At 41.1% G+C, this 20664-nt stretch overlaps 1 protein-coding gene across 4 annotated transcripts in view; it reads right to left on the bottom strand.

Annotated features, from left to right (window-relative positions):
- Positions 1 to 20664, bottom strand: part of trpa1b (transient receptor potential cation channel, subfamily A, member 1b) — a 112664-nt gene that overhangs the window by 27093 nt on the left and 64907 nt on the right. For 3 of the 4 annotated variants that reach the window (XM_043689204.1, XM_043689206.1, XM_043689205.1), the window contains exons 14-19: positions 15362 to 15476; positions 13649 to 13815; positions 10009 to 10099; positions 3443 to 3502; positions 3259 to 3357; positions 1010 to 1080 (exon numbers count right to left, since the gene is read on the bottom strand). In XM_043689204.1, coding sequence (XP_043545139.1) covers positions 1010 to 1080; positions 3259 to 3357; positions 3443 to 3502; positions 10009 to 10099; positions 13649 to 13815; positions 15362 to 15476 — 603 coding nt within the window. The remainder of the gene's footprint in view (positions 1 to 1009; positions 1081 to 3258; positions 3358 to 3442; positions 3503 to 10008; positions 10100 to 13648; positions 13816 to 15361; positions 15477 to 20664) is intronic. The other variant, XM_043689207.1, reaches the window with a different exon arrangement.

The following is a 20664-nucleotide window of genomic DNA, read 5'->3' as shown; positions in this document are numbered from 1 at the left end:
GTCGAGATCATTTTGGTATCTCTTTGTTCTTTCTGTATCCAATTCTATTATATTAGAATTCAACTGTTGTACCTCCAATATTTTTGCATGGTGTATTTATATATGTGAGTTTATTCAAAAAATTATTGCTAGTTGAGTAAAGAGTTCCTTTCCAATATCCAGATTAAATTTATTTTTTATCAATTTCATTCCTCTCTTGACAAACTTTGAAGAGATATTTTGAGTTTGCTCTGTGCAACCATTTAACACCCTGACAAAATCTACCATCACTGGCTGCTTTCAAAACTTCAGTTTTGAAGTTTCTCTCATCTTTCCATGATGTGGAGGTGCCAACATTGGTCTCGGTGGACAAAGTCAGAAGTCACTCAACACCAGGTTATAGTCCAACAGGTTTATTTGAAATCACAAGCTTTCGGAGCGTTGCTCCTTCATTACCTAATGAAGGAGCATTGCTCCAAAAGCTTGAGATTTCAGATAAACCTGTTGGACTATAACCTGGTGTCATGTGACTTCTGACTCATCTCTCCAATTAGACTCAAGCCTTGGACCATTTTTACCACTGATTTAATATCAGCCAGCAGTAAAACTCACATCTCCAACAAGGCCAAGACCTCATCCGAAATTTGCAATCACTTTGCACCAGGTTATAGCCCAACAGGTTCATTGGAAGTGCTATCCTTTGGAGAACTGCTCCCTCATCAGGTCACTAGTTACCTGATGATGGAGCAGTGCTCTGAAAGAGTGCTTCCAAATAAACCTGTTGGACTATAACCTTATGTTGTGTGAATTTTAACTTTATCCACCCCAGTCCAACACCAGCGCCTCCACATCATATATTTGTAAGCAAAGACATGCCATAATAATGTATGATTACCTATAGAATGGGGATTGTCTTAAGTAGAAGTTCAGAATGTATTAAGAGTTTTAAGTTTCAGTTAAAAACCACACATGATTATGTGCTAATGAATTATACCAGAACAAGCTGCTCTTAATTCAACACCCTGCATACCATTTCATTTTCAGAAACTGTGTACAAACTGGATGGTTCAGAAGGTCAGCTCGATTGAAACGTATCATAGCCTAAAAGATACAACAGAAATATTACAACAGAATCAATTTTAAAAGCTAACAGACATCAATTACCAAAATTACTTTAAATAATCACTGTGCATAAAATCAAGAGATGTAACAATGCAATTATCTTCTCTGATTCATGTATTATTTGCTGTGCAAGAAATTAATGGCTTATATAGGTGACCTGTAAGAAAAACCACAATGCAATGCTTGAACTCTGCACCATTGCAGACGCAACAGTGATATTTAGTTAGTGTACACCGGGTCAGTTTTCAATGTCAAAGAATGTTAAAAAAAATTGGAAATCTTACATCGTACCTACAGATATGATGCTATCTGTTATTTTTTCTTGGATCGACTGCACTAGTCATCTATTTCTGCTCTAGTGTTCTGACTGGATTGTTCAGCTGAGACAACGAAATTGAGAAATATGCTTTCAAAATTAGGGGTGGAATTTTGAGACCCTGTCGATGCCAGGAAAGGAAGGCTGGCAGGGACTGAAAGTGTGTTGGCTTCTTGAATTCATCATCTGCACTTGAGATCCAGGAAATCCATTCATTCCCAGAAGGCAGGCGGGCAATTAGTCTCACTTAGACTGTAATTGTGCAGGATTTGAGAGGCTGCTTTCAGTGGGCTTTCAATTTCCCAATGCGATGGGGAGGGAAGGTCAAACTGCCTTGAGGTAGAGGATCCACGCCAGGCTGGGATTGCAGCATTACTGGTTGGCCTCAGGGGCTGCCTGGTTGGAAAGCGTCGAACAAAATGAACACTATGCAGAGGAGCCCCTCACCACACAATGGCAACCTGGCTTCTTAGTGTTTTTTTTATTGATATTTTCACAAGTAATTGACAAGACCCTTGCATGGTGACATGTCTACCCAGTTGCCCACTTTGTACAGCAGCAGAAGCCTTTCCTGAGGCTTTAACTCCTTTGATTTGAAGCAGGAGGACCACTGTCCACCTGCCAACTTTAATGGGCAGGAAATGTATCTCATGCTTAGGTGTACATGAAAATCTTAACTTTAATCAAGTTCCAACCATAGGTTGTAACAACACCTGAAAACAGTCCCACCCCATCTTCCCAACCTCATCTTGGAGGCATGGTGGCTCAGTGGTTTGCACTGCTGCCTCGTAGCAGCAGGACCCAGGTTCAATTCTACCTTCAGGCAACTGTGTGGAGTTTGCACATTCTCCCCGTGTCTGTGTGGGTTTTTTTCTGGTGCTCTGGTTTCCTCCCACAATTCAAAGATGTGCAGGTTTGGCGGATCCGTCGTGCTAAATTGCCCATATTGTCCGGGGATGTGTAAGTTAGGTGCATTAGCCATGGGATATGCAGGTTGCAGGGATAGGGTGGGAGTGGTCGCAATTGTGTGGACTCAATGGATCAAATGGCCTGCTTACAAACTTTAGGGACGCTATGATCCTGAACACTGGACAAAGGCTTTCCATCAAATCAAACTTATATAAACCAATACACGTATTAGTGGGAAGCAGCAACACCTGCTTCCCCCTCCATACCAAATTCCAATTTGCACTAAACTCTCTCTGTAACACTCTGTTTTCAGTGCAACTCCTTACAAACCACACCATACACCATTATGATCTTGTATTTCTTGTCAATTTGTCTCCAGCTACATCACAAAAGCAGGTGATATTTGAACCCAGGTCTCCTGGCCCAGAGGTAGGGACACTACTACTGCAACATATGAGTCCTCCTGTCTACATATGTACAATTTTAGAACCACAACCAATTAACAACGACTGACATAGCTTTCTGCTCACAGAAATTGACATCTTCTGAAGCAATCACTTTCAACCATTTGAAAGATCCGCATGAGGCGCTATTAGCAGCCAGTTTACAAGCAGATTTATGAGTAACATCTCATAATCCATTGGAGCATCCCCACAAGATTCCAACTTGTAAAGTGTCCCTTTATCAAATCTCTGAATCTGGCTTTCTGTAATCTAACTTGACAATTCTAGTGGGGTGATACAAAACAAAAAACCACGGATGCTGAAAATCTGAAATAAAAACAGGAATTATTTGAGAAACTCAGCAGGTCTAACAGCAACTATGGAGAGAAATCAGAGCTAACATTTTGAATCCAGTGACCCTTACTAGGGGCTTTGTTTCACTACATATTATTCTTAACAGGTTATACAAAATTGTCATTGTGTACTCACATTTAATGCTGTTAGCGGTGCATATTGAACATTTTCTTCCTTCTTTGCTCGTTTTTTGAATGTGAGTGGACATTGTAAATATCTGAAATCATATTCAATCTGCGCAACAAATAATATGGAGTTAGATGCATTTCATCAATATTAAATAATAGCTAACTACCAATTCAGGTAAGAGCAGACTTACTGAGAAGTTCACACTTTTCCTGTCTTCTGATGATTCTGTCATACATCTGTCCAAAAGGTCCTTAAAATAAATGCAAACATCTCCTAAACATAGGTGTAATAGTTTCAAGTAAGCAGCATATAATTATTATACAACATGAGAATGAAAGCGGTCAGAAAGATTACTGTAATTAGTTTACAAATGAAAGCAATGAAAACGCTGCATTGTATATGAGTATGATACTGGAACAGGGATGTTACTGGCTGGGATAATAGAGTAGAAATCTTAGGCATGATTGATGCTGAGCAAGATAGGAAAAAAGGGCAGAGACAGAACGTGTATATCTCAGATGGAGTCAATTATGTCAATTTCACAAAAGTAGAAAGTAGGCTTATTATCAATTTGCATTTAATTTATTTGCAAATATTTAAATCTCTGTAGATAGCAGAAGTACTGTTATGCATGGTTCCTAAAACTGCCTTGAAACTGATTTATGTAAAATAATTTAATTTGATTGTTTAAACATTCTAGAACACACTTTCTCCATAATGGCTGTAAAGTAACAGAAACACTGAACATGTCCCAATGCAATAGGATAATAACACATTTTCCATTACAAAGTCAATTCATGCTGTTCTTTGAAGTCAATTAAAGCATAAAATTTAAAGTCCATAACCTTGCCTTGAAATCCAACAGCGGCCGAAGTCCTTCCCATCTCTATCACTTCCTGCAATCCAACAATCCTCTGTGATCCAATTCTGGAATAGAATAGCCTTTATTCTGGCCTTCTATGCATTCCCAATTTCCAAAGATTTTATTGGGGGTTGTACCTTTAGTCATTTCAGTCTTAAACTGGAGTTTCCTCAATCTGGGGTGATAACTCTCCACTTTGAAGGCTTTTTTCAGACCCTAATGCTTTGACAAGGCATTGGTCAGCTGAGACAATGAGCTGAGCACTAAATAAAAAGGGTTGGTTGGGAGCCCACTCACAAAAAATGCTCAACGGAACTTTAACTGGCTCAGGGCAAGAGTTACCAGTTGATCAGATTGGTCAGAAGGTCTAAAGTTCTACAATGCCAAGGTTAAATAGTGGCTACTGCTGCTATAGCCAGTTCCTGAAGGGAAATCAGACTACACTTGAATCTGGCAGGAAGACCAAGGAAGACCTGAGGGAGGCGAGTGGCCATGTTCAATATTTTGGAAACTAAAAGAGCTGCGAATGCTGAAAATCTTGAACAAAACCAGAAGATGCTGGAAAAGCTCAGTAGGTCTGACAGCATCTGGGAGGGAAATCAGAGTTAATGTTTCAGATCCAAGGACCCTTCTTCAGGATTGATGATAAGTTGGGAAATATTGGTTTTATGCAGAGATAGGGGTGGGGGTAGGGATAATGAGTCAATGGTAGGTGGAGATAGCACCCAGAGAGAGAGAAGAACAGTTGGATAGACAAAGGAGTAGCTAACAATCAGCCTGGAAGAATGAATAGCTACTAATGGGGATCATTAGTGGCTAACAATGGGTTCTAGACTCAATAGCAACTTCAGCAATGCTAGCACTTGAGGTATGTTCTTCCATATTGTTAGTCCAACCTCACACACCGAGCCTTGTTATTATATGGTCTGCTATTAAAGACAACCCATTGTTAACCACTAACAGTCCCCATTGTGTCAATGTTTTGGAGGCTGGTATAAAGAGGTATTATGACTTAACAGTCAGTGCCTCCAATGAGGACATTCCCCTCCTATAAAGGAGTTCCCCACTTCTTGCTACCTGCTTGTCTGGGCCTCCCCATGTGTTGGGTAAAACAGTGATAAGGCAGAATGAGGCACTTAAGGACCTGATACTGACAAATTGGAGGGGTTGGGGGCAAACAAGAAGTTGGTGGGCAAGCCATGCTCTGCATTTCACAAATCTCTGCCTTCAAAAAGAGGACTATAAAATCTAGCACACCATTACTGTGCAGTTTTTTTTGACAATGTCCTTGGAAGAGTCTTGGAACATTCTACTACTTGAAAAATGCCTTCAGGAGGTGGAGAAGTAGATGGTTCGGGACCTGAAGAAGGATTACACCTGAAGCATCAACTTCTTTACCTCCTGATGCTGCCTGCCCTTCTATGCTCTTCCAGCCTCCTGCCTGTCTACTTTGGATTCCAGCATCTGCAGTTTTTTGTCTCTAACTTGTAAGAAATAAGTGGGTCGTACTGAGGGTCAAGAGTATGGTGCTGGTAAAGCACAGCTGGTCAGGCAGTATCAAAGGAGCATGCGAACCAACATTTCGGGCATAAACCCTTCATCATGAATGTGTCCAGTCCATTTTCCAGGTTTGGGATTATTTACACCTGTCATTAGGACCCAGTGGTTGTGTTTCAGGGTTCACAATATTTACCTCAATATGGTGGCTTGGAGAGGAGGCAAAAATTTCTTTCTCACTCCCTTTAGAAATAAGCATTGAAGCTGTAGAGACACAAACAGAGGGCGACCTTTTCTGAGGCTATAACACATTTGAAAAGGAATGGGATCACTTTGATCCTGCTGTGCCATTCAATAAGATCATGCTTAATCTGTTTACTCCATATTCATGCCTACACTAGAGAATGTTTCACCCACTTCTTCATCAAGAATTGATCCACCTCAGCCTTAAACATTTTTTAAAGGCTCTACCTCCAACATGGAAAAGTTGCAAAGACAAAACCCTCCGAAACTGATAAATTCTCCCCATTTCTGTTCTAAATGGGAAACAATTTTTCTTTTAAGGTGACCTCTAATACCAGATTCTCCCAAAAGAGGGAACAACCTTTCCACATGTATCCTGTCAGGGTGTTAAATGTTTCAGGTTCGACAAGATTCCTCATGGTAGAATGGTGAGCAAGGTTAGATCTCATGGAATACAGGGAGAACTAGTCAATTGGATACAGAACTGGCTCAAAGGTAGAAGACAGAGGATGGTGGTGGTGGAGGGCTGGTTTTCAAACTGGAGACCTGTGGCCAGTGGAGTGCCACAAGGATCGGTGCTGGATCCACTACTTTTTGTCATTTGTATTAATGATTTGGATGTGAACAAAGGAGTTATAGTTAGTAAGTTTGCAGATGACATGAAAATTGGAGGTGTAGTGGACAGCAAGAAGGTTACCTCAGATTACAACAGGATCTTGATCAAATGTGCCAATGGGCAGAGGAGTGGCAGATGGAGTTTAATTTAGATAAATGTGAGGTGTTGCATTGTGGGAAAGCAAATCTTAGCAGGACTTATATACTTAATGGTAATGTCTTAGGGAGTGTTGCTGAACAAAAAGACCTTGGTTTGCAGACTCATAGTTCCTTGAAAGTAGAGTCGCAGGTAAATAGGATAGTGAAGAAGGTGTTTGGTATGCGTTCTTTTATTGGTCAGAGTATTGAGTACAGGAGTTGGGAGGTCATGTTGCAACTGTACAGGACATTGGTTAGGTCACTTTGAGAATATTGCATGCAATTCTGGTCTCCTTCCTATCGGAAGGATGTTGTGAAAGTTGAAAGGGTTCATAAAAAATTTACAAGGATTTGAACTTTAGGGAGAGGCTGAATAGGCTGAGGCTGTTTTCCCTGGAGTGCCAGAGGCTGAGGGGTGACTTTATAGAGGTTTATAAAATCATGAGGGGCATGGGTAGGCTAAAGAGACATCTGGGTTGGGGGAGTCCAAAACTAGAGGGCATAGGTTTAGGGTGAGAGGGGAAAGATATGAAAGACACCTAAGGGGCAATGTTTTGACACAGAGGGTGGTGTGTGCCTGGAATGAGCTGCCAGAGGAAGTGGTGGAGGCTGGTACAATTACAATATTTAAAAGGCACCCGAATGGGTATATGAATAGGAAGGGTTTGGAGCTGGCAAGTGGGACTTGATTAGGTTGGGATACCTGGTCAGCATGGACGGGTTGGACCGAAGGGTCTGTTTCTGTGCGGCACATCTCTATGACTCTATGACTCTATATTCACCAGCCATAATTTTCCCTTTTTGTACAACTAATAGAATATTGAGTGAAGCCAAGGTCACGCTTGAAGAGAAAACATGTCTATGCTTTTCACAACATCTGATTTGGCCTTGTTATATTTCTCGCATTTTTTTCACTTTTCCAGTATGACTCTATGAACTGAGTTGCTCTTACTCTTCGGAACACCAGCTGTTACAATCCTAGCAAGTTCGACCTCTCTCCATACAACAACCTGTCCGTTCGAGGTATTAGTCGAGCGAACAGTCTCTGAATTGCTTCAAATACATTTCCATACTTCCTTAAAGAAGGAGATCAATGCTGTACTCAGTATTCCAGATGTGATCTCACCAATACAATAAAAACAAAGTACTGCTGGAGATCTGAAAGACAAACAGAAAGTGCTGGAGAAACTCAATAAGGCTGACAGCATTCATGAATAGTGAAGCAGAGTTAACAATTTTAGTCCATTATGATTACCCTTTGTAACAGATGTGGCTGGAAAAATGATGGGTTTTATGCTTTTAAAGAGATGGGGAGAAACAAGGGGAATAGATGATAAGATTGGCTCAAAGCAAAAGACAGAGGGAGTACTCCTGGTAGCAAAGAGATAGAGATGAAGAATAGGCATTAATGATAGGTGTCAATGGCAGAAAATAGGTCAGCTTTACTGAGAGCAAATCCATGGGGAGACACTGGGGCATGGGGCGAAAGAGGAGGAATCAAAATGGAAGAAGAGTTCCCGCTGAGTGTCTCCAGTGCTTTCTGTTAATGCTCTGACCAGTGCCCTGTATAACGGAAGAATAATTTTCCTACATTTGCATTCAATTCCCCGTAATGTAAGTAACATTCTTTCCTGATTATTTGCTGTCTCTGCACACAAATCTTTTGTGATTTACGCACTTGCACACCTACATTTCTCTGTATCACAGAGCTCTGCAATTCCTCACCATTTAGATCAATCCCTCACTGTTTTAATAATATGCTTTTTCACTCATCCTGCCAAAATGGACAAATGCATATTTTTCCATATTACATAATTTACTTTTTCATCTATCTTTTGGATAGAGTGTTATCAGCATACCTTTGGTCTCTTCACCAAAGTCATTTATTTATGGTAAAAGGTTGAGACCCCACCACTGATTCCTGTGGCACACCACTAATTACATCTTGCCAACCTGAAAAACACCCATTGTATCTACTTTCTGTTTCCTGTCAGCTAGCCAATTTTCGATCCATGCCCATTAGTCTCTGAGCTTTAATTTCCTGTTTTTTTTTTAACAAGGCACATTATCAAATGCCTTCTGGAAATTTGAGTGCAGTACATCCTCCCACATATGTTATTTCTGCAATACATTGGTTAAACATGATTTGGAGATGCCGGTGTTGGACTGGGGTGTACAAAGTCAAAAATCACACAACACCAGGTTATAGTCCAACAGGTTTAATTGGAAGCACACTAGCTTTCGGAGCGATGCTCCTTCATCACCTGATGGAGCGTCGCTCCAAAAGCTAGTGTGCTTCCAATTAAACCTGTTGGACTATAACCTGGTGTTGTGTGATTTTTAACTTGGTTAAACATGGTTTCCCTCTCAGCACCATGTTGACCCTGCCTGACTGGCTTGATTTTTCTTCAAAGTGCCCAATTAAAACATCCTTAATAATGGCTTTTAACATTTTCTCTTGAGATTGTTCAATTAACTGGTGTATAGTTTCTATCTTTCTGTCTCTCTCCTTTTCTAAGCAATTAACTATTTTGTATTTTGAACAAATACAGAGAATTTCAGAAAATCAAAACCACACATCAACTATCTCAAGAGCCACTTCTTTTAAGGACCTGCTTTCTGGTTGGCTCCAAAATGTACCAATCAAGTAAACTCTCCTCAAAACATTCTATGAACCTTTCATCTCAGCAAACTTTGTAAATCTGACTTTTATAATCTATGTATAGATTTTTTTAAATCCCCCATGATTATTTCTGTGCCTTTATGACAAGTTCCCATTATTGCTTCCTTTATATCTCCTACTAGCATGTGATTACAATTAGGTACCTGCACACCACTTCTACAAGTGACCTCTTGCCTTTAACATTTATCATCTCCAGTCACACTGTTCTACATCTTACTTTCCTGAGGTTAGGTCATTCCTCTCTAATGTGTGTTAATCGCATCAGTAATTAACGTAGCCGCTTCTCCACCTTTTCCTAGCTTCCTGTCCTTCCAAAATGTCATGTGCTGTTCGATATTCTGGTCATAATATATGTCATCCTGCAATCATGCCTCCGTAAAGGCCATCAAGAGACCTCCCCCAACCTACTATTCTGTGTAAAACCCTCTCTAGTTTGAGCTCATTTTACCCCTGATGTGGCAAACTTGAAGCTGGTTCTATCATAATTGACATGGGGGTCTATTTTTGCAGAGAAAGTAGGAGAAATGGGAAGTATACCCGGCTCACTCAGTCATTCGCTCACTCATTCAACCAGCTGCCTGCACCCCCCCTATTCACACTGTCTCAATCATTATTAGCTCGCAATAACAAAATTACCTGGTGGTATTTGCCAGTCAATGTAAACAGTGCAATCCTCCAACATTGCACTTTTTAAAAAAAGTTACAGAAATTAACTTACTTTGAAAGCATCTGGAAGGTGTTCAATCAATTCCAGTACAGGGCATTGCATGGGGGAGCCGTGAAGAAAGACTTCTGTCGCCTCAGCCAATCTAAATTCAAGGGATTAGAACATTAAAATTAAGTCCCTTGGTTGAATGCTGGCGTTTCATATGAAGCTTGATGTTAATTAGTCTAAGGGTGATTTTGCTTCACCCACCTGGAGCGGGATAGATAACTTGCGGCTCTGAAAAAATGAGACCTACTATACTTTCTCAGTGTTATCAATCATTCTTTCATTTCTTCCCAATTGTCTTTTCCACTCACAATGGAAAACTTCACTTTATCTTCACACAATCTCCTCTCTCAACAACTTTCACTTTGTCGCCACAATCTGCAGAATTTTCAGGCCAAGGTGGAGGCAAACACAGAGGCGGCTGTTTATGGGATTATGTGGCACTGGCCAAAGTTCCATTTTCCAGCTTCCATCTTCTTCACAGCCCATTTATTTTTAATCAGTGTTGGAAGGGTGAGCAACTTACAAGCCAAATAGGGATAGTTTAAGAAACAAAGCCAGAAATTGCTGGTGTAAAGGGGAGGTGGGCCTAGGGTATTATCACTGGACTGTCAATCCAGAGACCCAGGTAATGTCCAGGGGATCCAGGTTCAAATCCCGCCACAGCGGATGGTGGAATTTGAATTCATTAAAAATCTGGAAGTAAGAGTAGAATGATGACCATAAATCCATTGTCAATGGGGAGAAAACCAATTCTCAATTGGGAGAATGATTTGGTTCATTAATGTCATTTAGAGAAGGAAATAGTTTGGGTAAGGAGAGAGGTTAATGGATAGATGGAGTCCAGAGAGAAAGGGGTAAGTAAACAAGGCAATTACAGAAAATAGGCCAAGCCAGAAGAAAAGCTGAATAAATGATTATAAGAGTTGGAGAGAATATGTAAGCTGTGTTGAAAGCAACCCATATTGTGTTAATAGACCGAGGAGTGTTGACACCAACTCATTCTCTCTTAGTCTGCGCTCTTATTATTGCTGATTCAGCTTTTCTTCTATCCTGGCCTGATACCCATTAGCTCCTTGTTTATCTACTCCTTGCAGATCTCTCTCTGGACTACACCTCTACGTATCTGCTCACCTCTACCTTTCTCTCTCCGTCTTCCCCCCAACCTGCCCCACAACTTCGTCTGCAGCGCAACTGTCACGTTTCCCTTGCTGCTAACAGTTCGGATGAAGGCTCACCAGACTTGAATGTTTACTCTGCTTTCTGCCCACAGGTGCTGCCAGCACCTGCTGAGTTTCACCAGCAATTTCTGTTTTTGTTTCAGATCTTCAGCATCCATAGACGTTTTACTTTAAGGACTGTCAAAATCTACAGTTTGAGGTTGACTAGAATAGGAGGATGCCTCTAAGTGGAAGGACCCTCTCTTCTTCTTACCTGAAAATTTCAGGGTGATCCCCCCTTTCAGGGACATCCATCAGTCCTCCAACCTCACAGTCTGTCCACCATCTTTAACTGGACAGAGAAGTAGTCACTAATTTGCCAATTCAAGGAAGTTGCTGCTGAGTGATGCATCCAATTTAATGTAGGTTTGCAATCTCCATCTGACCCCAAGGCTGGGGTCCTGGCCCAAAGGACAATATCCTGCCTACGGCTTCTTTATCTCTGCATTCACTTGCTGACAAAATGCTTCACACATTTTCAAAACCCTTCAAAGAATTACACACTACTCTGACTCATTTACCTGGCACAAAAATGGCAGTATAGGATCAGGGGAAGGTCTCGACTTCAGATGGAGAACTACTAAATCTGCTATTAATGAATGACATGAACAGCGCAGAAGAGCAGTTGGCACTGCTGCCTCACAGTGCCAGGGGTCTGGATTTAATTTCAGCCTCAAGTGACTGCTGGACATGCACATGGATAGCAGTGAGTTGAGGGGTGCGTAGGTTAAGTTACTATATTTTACATAGGATTAAGTCTCGGCACAACATCGTGGGCCTAAGGGCCTGTTCTGTTCTGTGCTGTACTTTTCTATGTTCTATGTTCTATGTTCTGTGACTGTCTGTGTGGAGTTTGCACATTCTCCTTCTGTCTGGGTGGGTTCCAATGGGTGCTCTGGTATCCTTCCACAGTCCAGGTTAAGTAGATTGACCATGCTAAATTGTTTACTATGTCTAGGGATATGCAGACCCAATGGGCCATCTTGCCTCTTTCGGCAGCGTAGGGATTCTATGATTCTATGACATGACCATTAGCAGAGAGGGAAAGCAGTATTGCATATCTGAAGGTTGGAGGCTAGGTACAATACAATCCAAAATAAAAAACTGAAAGAACTGCAGATGCTGGAAATTAGAAACAGAAACAGAAATTGGTGGAAAAGCTCAGCAGGTCTGCAGCATCTGTGGAGAGAAATCAGGGTTAACGTTTTGGATCCAGTGACCCTTCTTCAAAACAGTACAATTTTAATTGTTTATTAAGCAAATGTTTAATTATATTCAGACTAAGAACAGATTTAAACACAGTCCAAAACAGTTGCTGATCTGTTAGGAAGTGTATGTTTGCCACGCATACATCCATGATTAAAAGTTCATCAACTGTGTACAGATTAGGCTCCATTTCTGTCCTTCAGCACTTAGCTTTCTGGAAAGGTACATGAATGTCTGTCTAAAAGTGATGGGTGGCAACCAGGCAACAATTTGTCAAAATGGTTAGCTTCCAATGTTCTTAGAAGTAATGATCAATGGGAGAAGTGGATTATGATCTCACCATAGAGTCATAAAGTCACAGAGATGTACAGCATGGAAACAGACCCTTCGGTCCAACCCATCCATGCCGACCAGATATCCCAACCCAATCTAGTCCCACCTCCCAGCACCCGGCCCATATCCCTCCAAACCCTTTCCTATTCATATACCCATCCAGATGCCTTTTAAATGTTGCAATTGTACTAGCCTCCACCACTTCCTCTGGCAGCTCATTCCATACACGCACCATCCTCTGCGTGAAAACATTGCTCCTTAGGTCTCTTTTATATTTTTCCCCTTTCACCCTAAACCTATGCCCTCTCATTCTGGATTCTCCCACCCCAGGAAATACCTTGTCTATTTATCTTATCCATGCCCCTCATGATTTTATAAACCTCTATAAGCTCACCCCTCAGTCTCAGACACTTCAGGGAAAACAGCCCCAGCCTGTTTAGCTTCTCCCTACAGCTCAAATTCTCCAGCCCTGGCAACATTCTTGTAAATCTTTTCTGAACCCTTTCAAGTTATACAACCTGCTTCCGATAGGAAGGAGAACAGAACTCCATGCAATATTCCAACAGTGGCCTAGCCAATGTCCTGTACAGCTGCAACATGATCTCCCAACTCCTGTACTCATACTCTGAGCAATAAAGGAAAGCATACCAAACACCTTCTTCACTATCCTATAAAGAAACACAGAATTTCTGTGGAATTGTTGCTTTATACAAGTAAAGAGCAAAGTATTTTCTGAGATGGACGCCCAAGAGTTTGCTGACTATCTTAAAATCAGTCCTATTTTAAAGTATGGTTGATATATTATGCTTATTAAGCAGTAAAATTTCTTCTAGAAAAAAAGTCAGAGCCCTGCAAGCGTCTTAATAGTTCCAATATGACGTTCATACCTGTCACTTTGAATAATAGTTGAAGTAGCTTCCTTCCTCTTATTGCGAATTGCTTCATGGAAAAAAGAAGCTTCATCATGGTTCAGTGTTATAGCAGCTCCCTTTGCTAGGAGCAGACATACAGCGTTACTGTGTCCTTCTCTCGCAGCCAAATGAAGGGCAGTGTTCTTTGGAATAAGTTATAAGAGAAAGTTCTGAGTGCCAGTTCGCCAAGAATGAGAAAATCACAAACCTGCATTTTATAACATGAAATAACAACTACATTTGGGTTTATAAAAATGCTTACAGCCTTTACTCGATGCATGAGTATATAACAGTCCTTCAGATTTGCTCATGGCAAAGTCCTGCATGTGGAGATTCTTAATACGCCCTCATCTAGAGAGCTTGGTGCTGGAGAAGGGCAGAAATGGAGCTTAATCTGTACACATTTCATGAGCTTTTATTTATAGAGACACATGTTGCATTGATGCACTTCTGAACTCATCAGCAATTGTTTCAGACTGTGCTTAAATCTATTGTTAATCCAAATATAATTAAACAGTACCGCATGGTTAAGTTGATCAACAAGCTCGTCTGCTCCTATTATGGGCATATCAAGGGCATTTGAAAATTGGTTATCAACGTGTTCGGTCAGGTTATGTAACACTTCAGTGACTGTCAAGTCCTAATGGGATTTGAAACCCCCAGAGGGAGAGACAGTACTGATGCATTGAACTATGGCTGGTTGAGGGTGCAATACCCTATTTCTAGATTGTTTTAAAGATTAACCTGTTCAGATATGTTATGACCCACTCGTGCAGAAGGTAGATTTGAACCTGGGCCTATCAGTGGTAGAGGAACATTTTTAATATTTATTTGTGGGATGTGGGTGTCGCTGGTTAGGTCAGCATTTACTGCCCATCTCTAGTTGTCCATTGAGAAGGTGGTAAGTGAGCTGCCTTCATGAATCGCTACAGTCTACCTGCTGTGAGTTGACCCACAATGCTATTATGGAGGGAATTCCAGGATTTTGCCCCAGCAGCAGTGAAGGAATGCTGATATATTTCCAAGTCACTGTGTCATAAGTCCTTCTTTGATTGGTGAAGTATATTTCAGAAACTTAAATCTTGAGTTGTTTTTCTGCTGAATCTCAAAATCAACAAATGATGGTCAAGTCAAGATAAGTGAAACCTACAGATAAGTTGTTCATTAAAGCAAATTAAATCATCTTGTGACAAAGTTGGCCAATATAATGTTGTGTTAATGAATCCATAACATGATACTTTTTTTTAAGTTTGGCTTAACTGTATGGAATATTTGAGTATATGTTTTGCTGTCAGATATTACAACTGGAGCTGAAACTAACTTCTATGTGCATCAGTAGCCACACTGGCAGTCACTTCAGAATAAACTGATCATCAGAGTAACTCATTGGTGAGTACACTGGAGACTTTGACCATCCTATTGCTCCATCTTGAGGTCTGTGTTAATGTTGCCCATTGTATTCAACATTCAGAGCATTTGAGTACTGTTTGTATTTTAGTTAAATTAAAGCAATGTCTAAGTGTATCAAAGGAAATCCCAGAACCTGACTTGTTGAGCAGAAGACTCCGGTCAATGAAACAACAATACATTAACATGGATTTAATAAAAGAAGGAACTATTGGTTTAAACAAAGCACAAATTCTGTTCAAATAACCAGCACATGCATTGACTTGGAATATATTTACTTACCCCTTTGTCATCCACCCGGTCAAGCAGTGTTACATTAGTTTGTAATAATATTTCCATTGTCTGAGTATATCCTCCAGAAGCAGCGTAATGTAAATTTGTCCAACTCTTGTAATCCCTTCAATAGTAAAAAGTGAAAGACAAGTTAAATTTACTCAGTTTATATCCATCAAACATATTAATTTTCGTGTTTAAAGGGAGGAAGCAGGTGAGGCCAAGGGCACCACCTGCCAGGTTTTAACAACAGGGGCATCTTGTGGTTCCCCTTCCAGTCAACAGCCGTCCAATCAGGGAAGAAACAACACCAGTGCCAGGCGGATGCAGGGTAGGTGACCCTTGCAGATGGTTCCTGGCATCTGTGGAGTTGGGGGGGTGGTTGGTGGTGGGGGTGAGGTGGGGGTAGTGCGAGGGCAATGGAAATTCAGGCTGGAAATTGAGGAGTGGGGATTTCAGTATTGTGAGAAAGAGCCAGTTGGTCATCGGGAATTGGGGTGGTCTCCAGTCAAGACATATGGAGGGCAAGGCCTTATTTCAGGCTTGGGGAGAATGTCATTTGAGATTCTGCAGGCTGAGACTAGCACAATGGCCACAAGTCTGATAGAGCCACAACCAAAGATGTGCAAGCCAGGTGCATTGGTCATGGGAAATGCAAGGTTACAATGATAGAGTGGGGGTCTGGGTGGAATGCTCTTTGGAGAGTGTACTTGATGGACTGAATGGCCTCTTCCTGCACTTTAGAGATTCTACAATTGGCCCTGGGGAGCCTTCCCTCCATCTCTCTTTCACTGCCACATTATCCGATCCATGGGAATTCGTGTTAATTTTTAACTAGAACACCAAATGAATTGAGCAGCTGTTGGGACACTCAGACAGGCAAACAATGAAAGGTGCCAAAGGAATGAGGTCCCTAAATTAATGTTTTAACATGCACATCCCAACTCTCTTCTATCCATCATGAAGAGGTAATATCAATACCCTTCAGTCACAAAAAAAGGGTATTTCTGTAAACTATCTTTAGCTTGACAGCTTTCTTTTAAAAACTGCACATGCAAGCCATGTGGTTTAAATTTGTTAAACTATGAGGGTGAGGGGATGTGGTGGCTCAGTTGACAGCACTGCTGCCTCACAGCGCCAGTGCAAATTCTCCCCATGTCTGCATGGGTTTCCTTTGGGTGCTCAGGTTTCCTCCCACAGTCCAAAGATGTGCAGATTAGGTGGATTGGCCATGATAATTTTCCCATAGTGTACAGGGATCTGCAGGCTGGATAGGTTAGCCATGGGAAATACAAGGTTACATGGATAGGTCCAAGTTGGGATGCTCTTTGGAGGTTGGTGTGGACTCGAGGGGCCGAATGGCCTGCTTCTACACTGTTGGGATTCTATGATCAAGATTGGATTTACTTATTGTCATGTATACTTTGTTACAAAATGCAGTGAAAAGGAAAATTAAAATAAAAAAATGAAAAATAAAATAAAAATTAGTCAATTTGCAGGATTCCTCATCAGGACAGTTGAGCAGCACTCTACTCACACAGCTGACAACCTCTCTAAGCTTTTCATCATCATTTTACAGAATCACCGAATACTGAAGGGAAAAATATTTGGTCTACCTATCATTTGGTCCTGATGACACCTCAGTATTGTCACCTATCACAAATACCTCCTGAATTTCTGAGCAATATTGTGGAGTGAGCTGACCTTATACTATTAGACAGACATACAGACAGCTGGAAGCTTCTGCTACAGACAACCTGAACAGGAAGTAGACTCTCTGAAGCATTAACTCTTTCCTTCACCACAGGTGCTGCCAGACCCATTGAGTTTCTATAGAGATTTCTATTTTTGTTTCAGATTTCCAGCATCCATAGTTCTTTGTTTTATTTCAAAGCTGTGCCAGCATGCACTACCCAGTAGCTCATACAGTTATGGATAGATCTGAATGTTGTGCAATAATAGTTTAGCAAAAGTAGCCTAGAAATAAGAAAGTTCAAATCTCTGATGGACACAAACCCTTTGATTTAGTTCCTCCTCAGATGAAACAATGCATACTCTTAATTTACGAGAAACAATTCAGCAATTAAATGTTGTTTTGTTGTTGTGACTTTTCTCAGGTTTCTGAAAGTAGGCACACCAAAGTTCATTTCAAAGTAATCCATACGTTCCATGAATTTAAATATAGATTGAATATAGATGAAAGATTAAATTCCAAAACATTGGATATCAAAGCAGAATAGAACTGGAGAGACAGAAATGTAAATCAGAAGAAATTTCACTGTTCCAGAACAAGGAATCACTATATAAGCCTTGAATAAAATTTATTTTGGGATAGAGGAAGGTGAAACAGAATTTTCATGGGCTTATGGCATAAATAAAGTAAGTTTCCTCTTCCATTTCTTGGGGGTTTAAATTATCCTTCTTTTAAAAAAAACAGACAGCCACGCTGGATTCATAAGATGGCCAAAACTGAGCATGTGATCATATTTCGAGAAGCTTCTGAACCCCAGGCCATTTCAGCTCAAGGTGGCATGTAGAACCATGAGATAATCTGTTTGCTTCTCAACTAAGAGGAACATCATGATATATTACCCCAAGAACTAGCAATTGAAATTTAAATAGGGGTAGTTGGATCTACACTGTTAACTTCTTGACCGACCAAAGAGTCCAAGAATATCTTTCGACACTTGAGAAGACTGTCTTTATCACATGACTGAAAGTGGAATTGTTAAAATGCTTAAATGTCCAGTGCTGTGGTATAAGTCAGTTGCTGTTTGACTTCCACACTGTGTTGCCTTGAACCTTCCATCTCTGTCTCCAAGTTGCTGAGTGAAGAGAAATGCCTTCAGGAAGTGAAATGAATGGGCCCAGCTAAGTAGGGAAACTGTTATTGAGCACTGACTACCAGGAAGTTGTGAATCATGTGAACTTTATGTGAATCATGTGAATCATGGTGCTTTATTCTCTGGATTTACCAAAAATGGGTATTTTCTAATCTATCACCTTCTCTGTCCTTGCTTCCTTCAAATTACTGAGTGCTTGTGTGTGGTTGGAGTAGTGACTGCACTGATGTGTGTTTTGGATGTAAACCCTATCAATGACTTAATCTTAAAGGTTTTTTGATGTGGATTTATTTCAAAAACTGGAATCTGAAAATTCAGGTTTGGGGAAACACTTTTGACTTATCTCGATAAGGAGCAGGGTAAAGGGTAAAAAATAAATCAAACAATACCTCACTGTTTTGTGTTTACAAGGGAAAATGCAATCATAATTTAAATTCCCTCTCACCTCTCCTTTGTGACAGAATATTAAATTGCCCCTTAGCCTTCAACAAAATAAAAGCCTTAACACCTTGACATTCTTCCATGACCTTCTAGATGTTTCTGTCTTTCTGCAATGTTGTTCTCCTGTTGCTAGGCAACAGCAGATTTTTTTTCTCTTCTATCCTTGTTTCCCAACGCACTGAACTGTTCATCCCAAAGGGTATCCTAAGTCTGGTTAAAAAATGCATGCATCAACAAACTTCAAACTGGAGGTAGTCAGGAAGAAACTGTTCTCCTTGATGGTGAGATCATAGATTTAAGGTAAAGGGCAGAAGGTTTAGAGGAGATGTGAGGAAAAAACCCTTTCACCCAGAACTCAGTGTCTGTTTGGGGTGGTACAGCAGCTGAATAGGTACACTGCTGCCTCACAGCACCAGGGACCTGGGTTCAATTCCAGCCTCAGGTGACTGTGTGAAATTGGTACATTCTCCATATCTCCACCTGGGTTTCCTCCGGGTGCTCCAGTTTTTTCCTACACTCCAAAAATGTGGAAGTTAGGTGGATTGGCCATGGGAAATGCAGGGTTACAGGAGTAGGGTAGGGGGGTGGGATGGTCTTCAGACAGTCGGTGTGGTCTGCTTCTACACTGTTGGAAATTGATTCAAAAATGGATGGCAGAGGCAGAAACCTCCTAAAATTTAAGAAGTATTTCAATGTACACTTGCAATGCCAAGGAATTCAAGACTTTGGGCCAAGTGCTGGAAAATGGGGTGAGAATAGCTAGGTGGTTGGTTATGACCAGGATGGGCATGATGGGATGAAGGGCCTTTTCTATGCTGTAGGTCTCTGAGATTCTATGACGCTTTGACCCCGCTCAAAGAGTGAGTCCATAAGGAAGCAAACCATGACTCCTGTTAACACTTACAAAATAGAAATGCAACTCAAATAAAAAGCCACATTTGGTTCTTCCACTTTAGAAAGCTTGTTCCCAAATGATAATAGCTTTTGTGAACCTTCATAAAATCAGAATCACCAACAACTGAGGGCAAACTCAGATAAATTCAAGCAGCTTCAAAATCTCTCAAAGAGGGCACAGATTTTAGAAAAACTGTGCCCTGCAGGGCTGGTCAAAACATAGTCCCAGGGACTGAGTGCAAAAGAGGTACAGAAACCCCAAAATAACACTTGGGAAAGAGCTATTGCTGTACGATCATGGAATGGTGATGTCAAAGTCATTGATAAGAGAAACTCTTTCACAACTCTAAGGGGAACACTGAGGTATCACAGTGCAGAGCAAGAGCACACAGTCAGTGTGATAGCATGATACATCAAACGACATATGAGCTTACAGACTCTTGTGCCAAATCTATGACCTCCAGGGCCAATTATTTCATCAGGGTTTCCTAGGCCAAGTGAAAGGCTTGCAAAAGGTTTTTTTCTTCATTTGAAAGAGGAGATGCATTTATCCTAGTCAACTATTATCCAACTTCATCGGACCACCACAAACTCAATGATGGGAGTTTGTCATACAGTTTCCTGGAATAATGAGTATTGCACAATGGATCTCAATTTGTCAAAAAGGGTTTGAGGAAGTTGACAGTATAGGCAGCCATCAACTAGGTGGCAAGATTTCCACTCCATTCACAGATAATTGTGGAGATGGAAAGTGTGGTTCAGATAATCAAGACTAGGAGATGAGCTAAAAGCAGAAATCCCAACTGTAAAAGCATAATTACAGGTTAAATATAATCTGCCTAAACCACAAGGAGGTAGGACAACCCAAGAGAAGGAGAAAGTGAGGTCTGCAGATGCTGGAGATCAGAGCTGAAAATGTGTTGCTGGAACAGCGCAGCAGGTCAGGCAGCATCCAGGGAACAGGAGAATCGACGTTTCGGGCACAAGCCCTTCTTCAGGAATGAGGAAAGTGCGTCCAGCAGGCTAAGATAAAAGGTAGGGAGAAGGGACTTGGAGGAGGGGCATTGGAAATGCGATAGGTGGGAAGAGGTCAAGGTGAGGATGATAGGTCAGAGAGGGGTGGGGGCAGAGAGG

The sequence above is a fragment of the Chiloscyllium plagiosum genome, chromosome 4, assembly GCF_004010195.1.
Source record: "Chiloscyllium plagiosum isolate BGI_BamShark_2017 chromosome 4, ASM401019v2, whole genome shotgun sequence".
NCBI classification, from domain to species: Eukaryota; Metazoa; Chordata; class Chondrichthyes; order Orectolobiformes; family Hemiscylliidae; genus Chiloscyllium; species Chiloscyllium plagiosum.
Note: the sequence above shows the minus strand (reverse complement) of the source record. Positions and strands in the feature narration are given on the sequence as shown.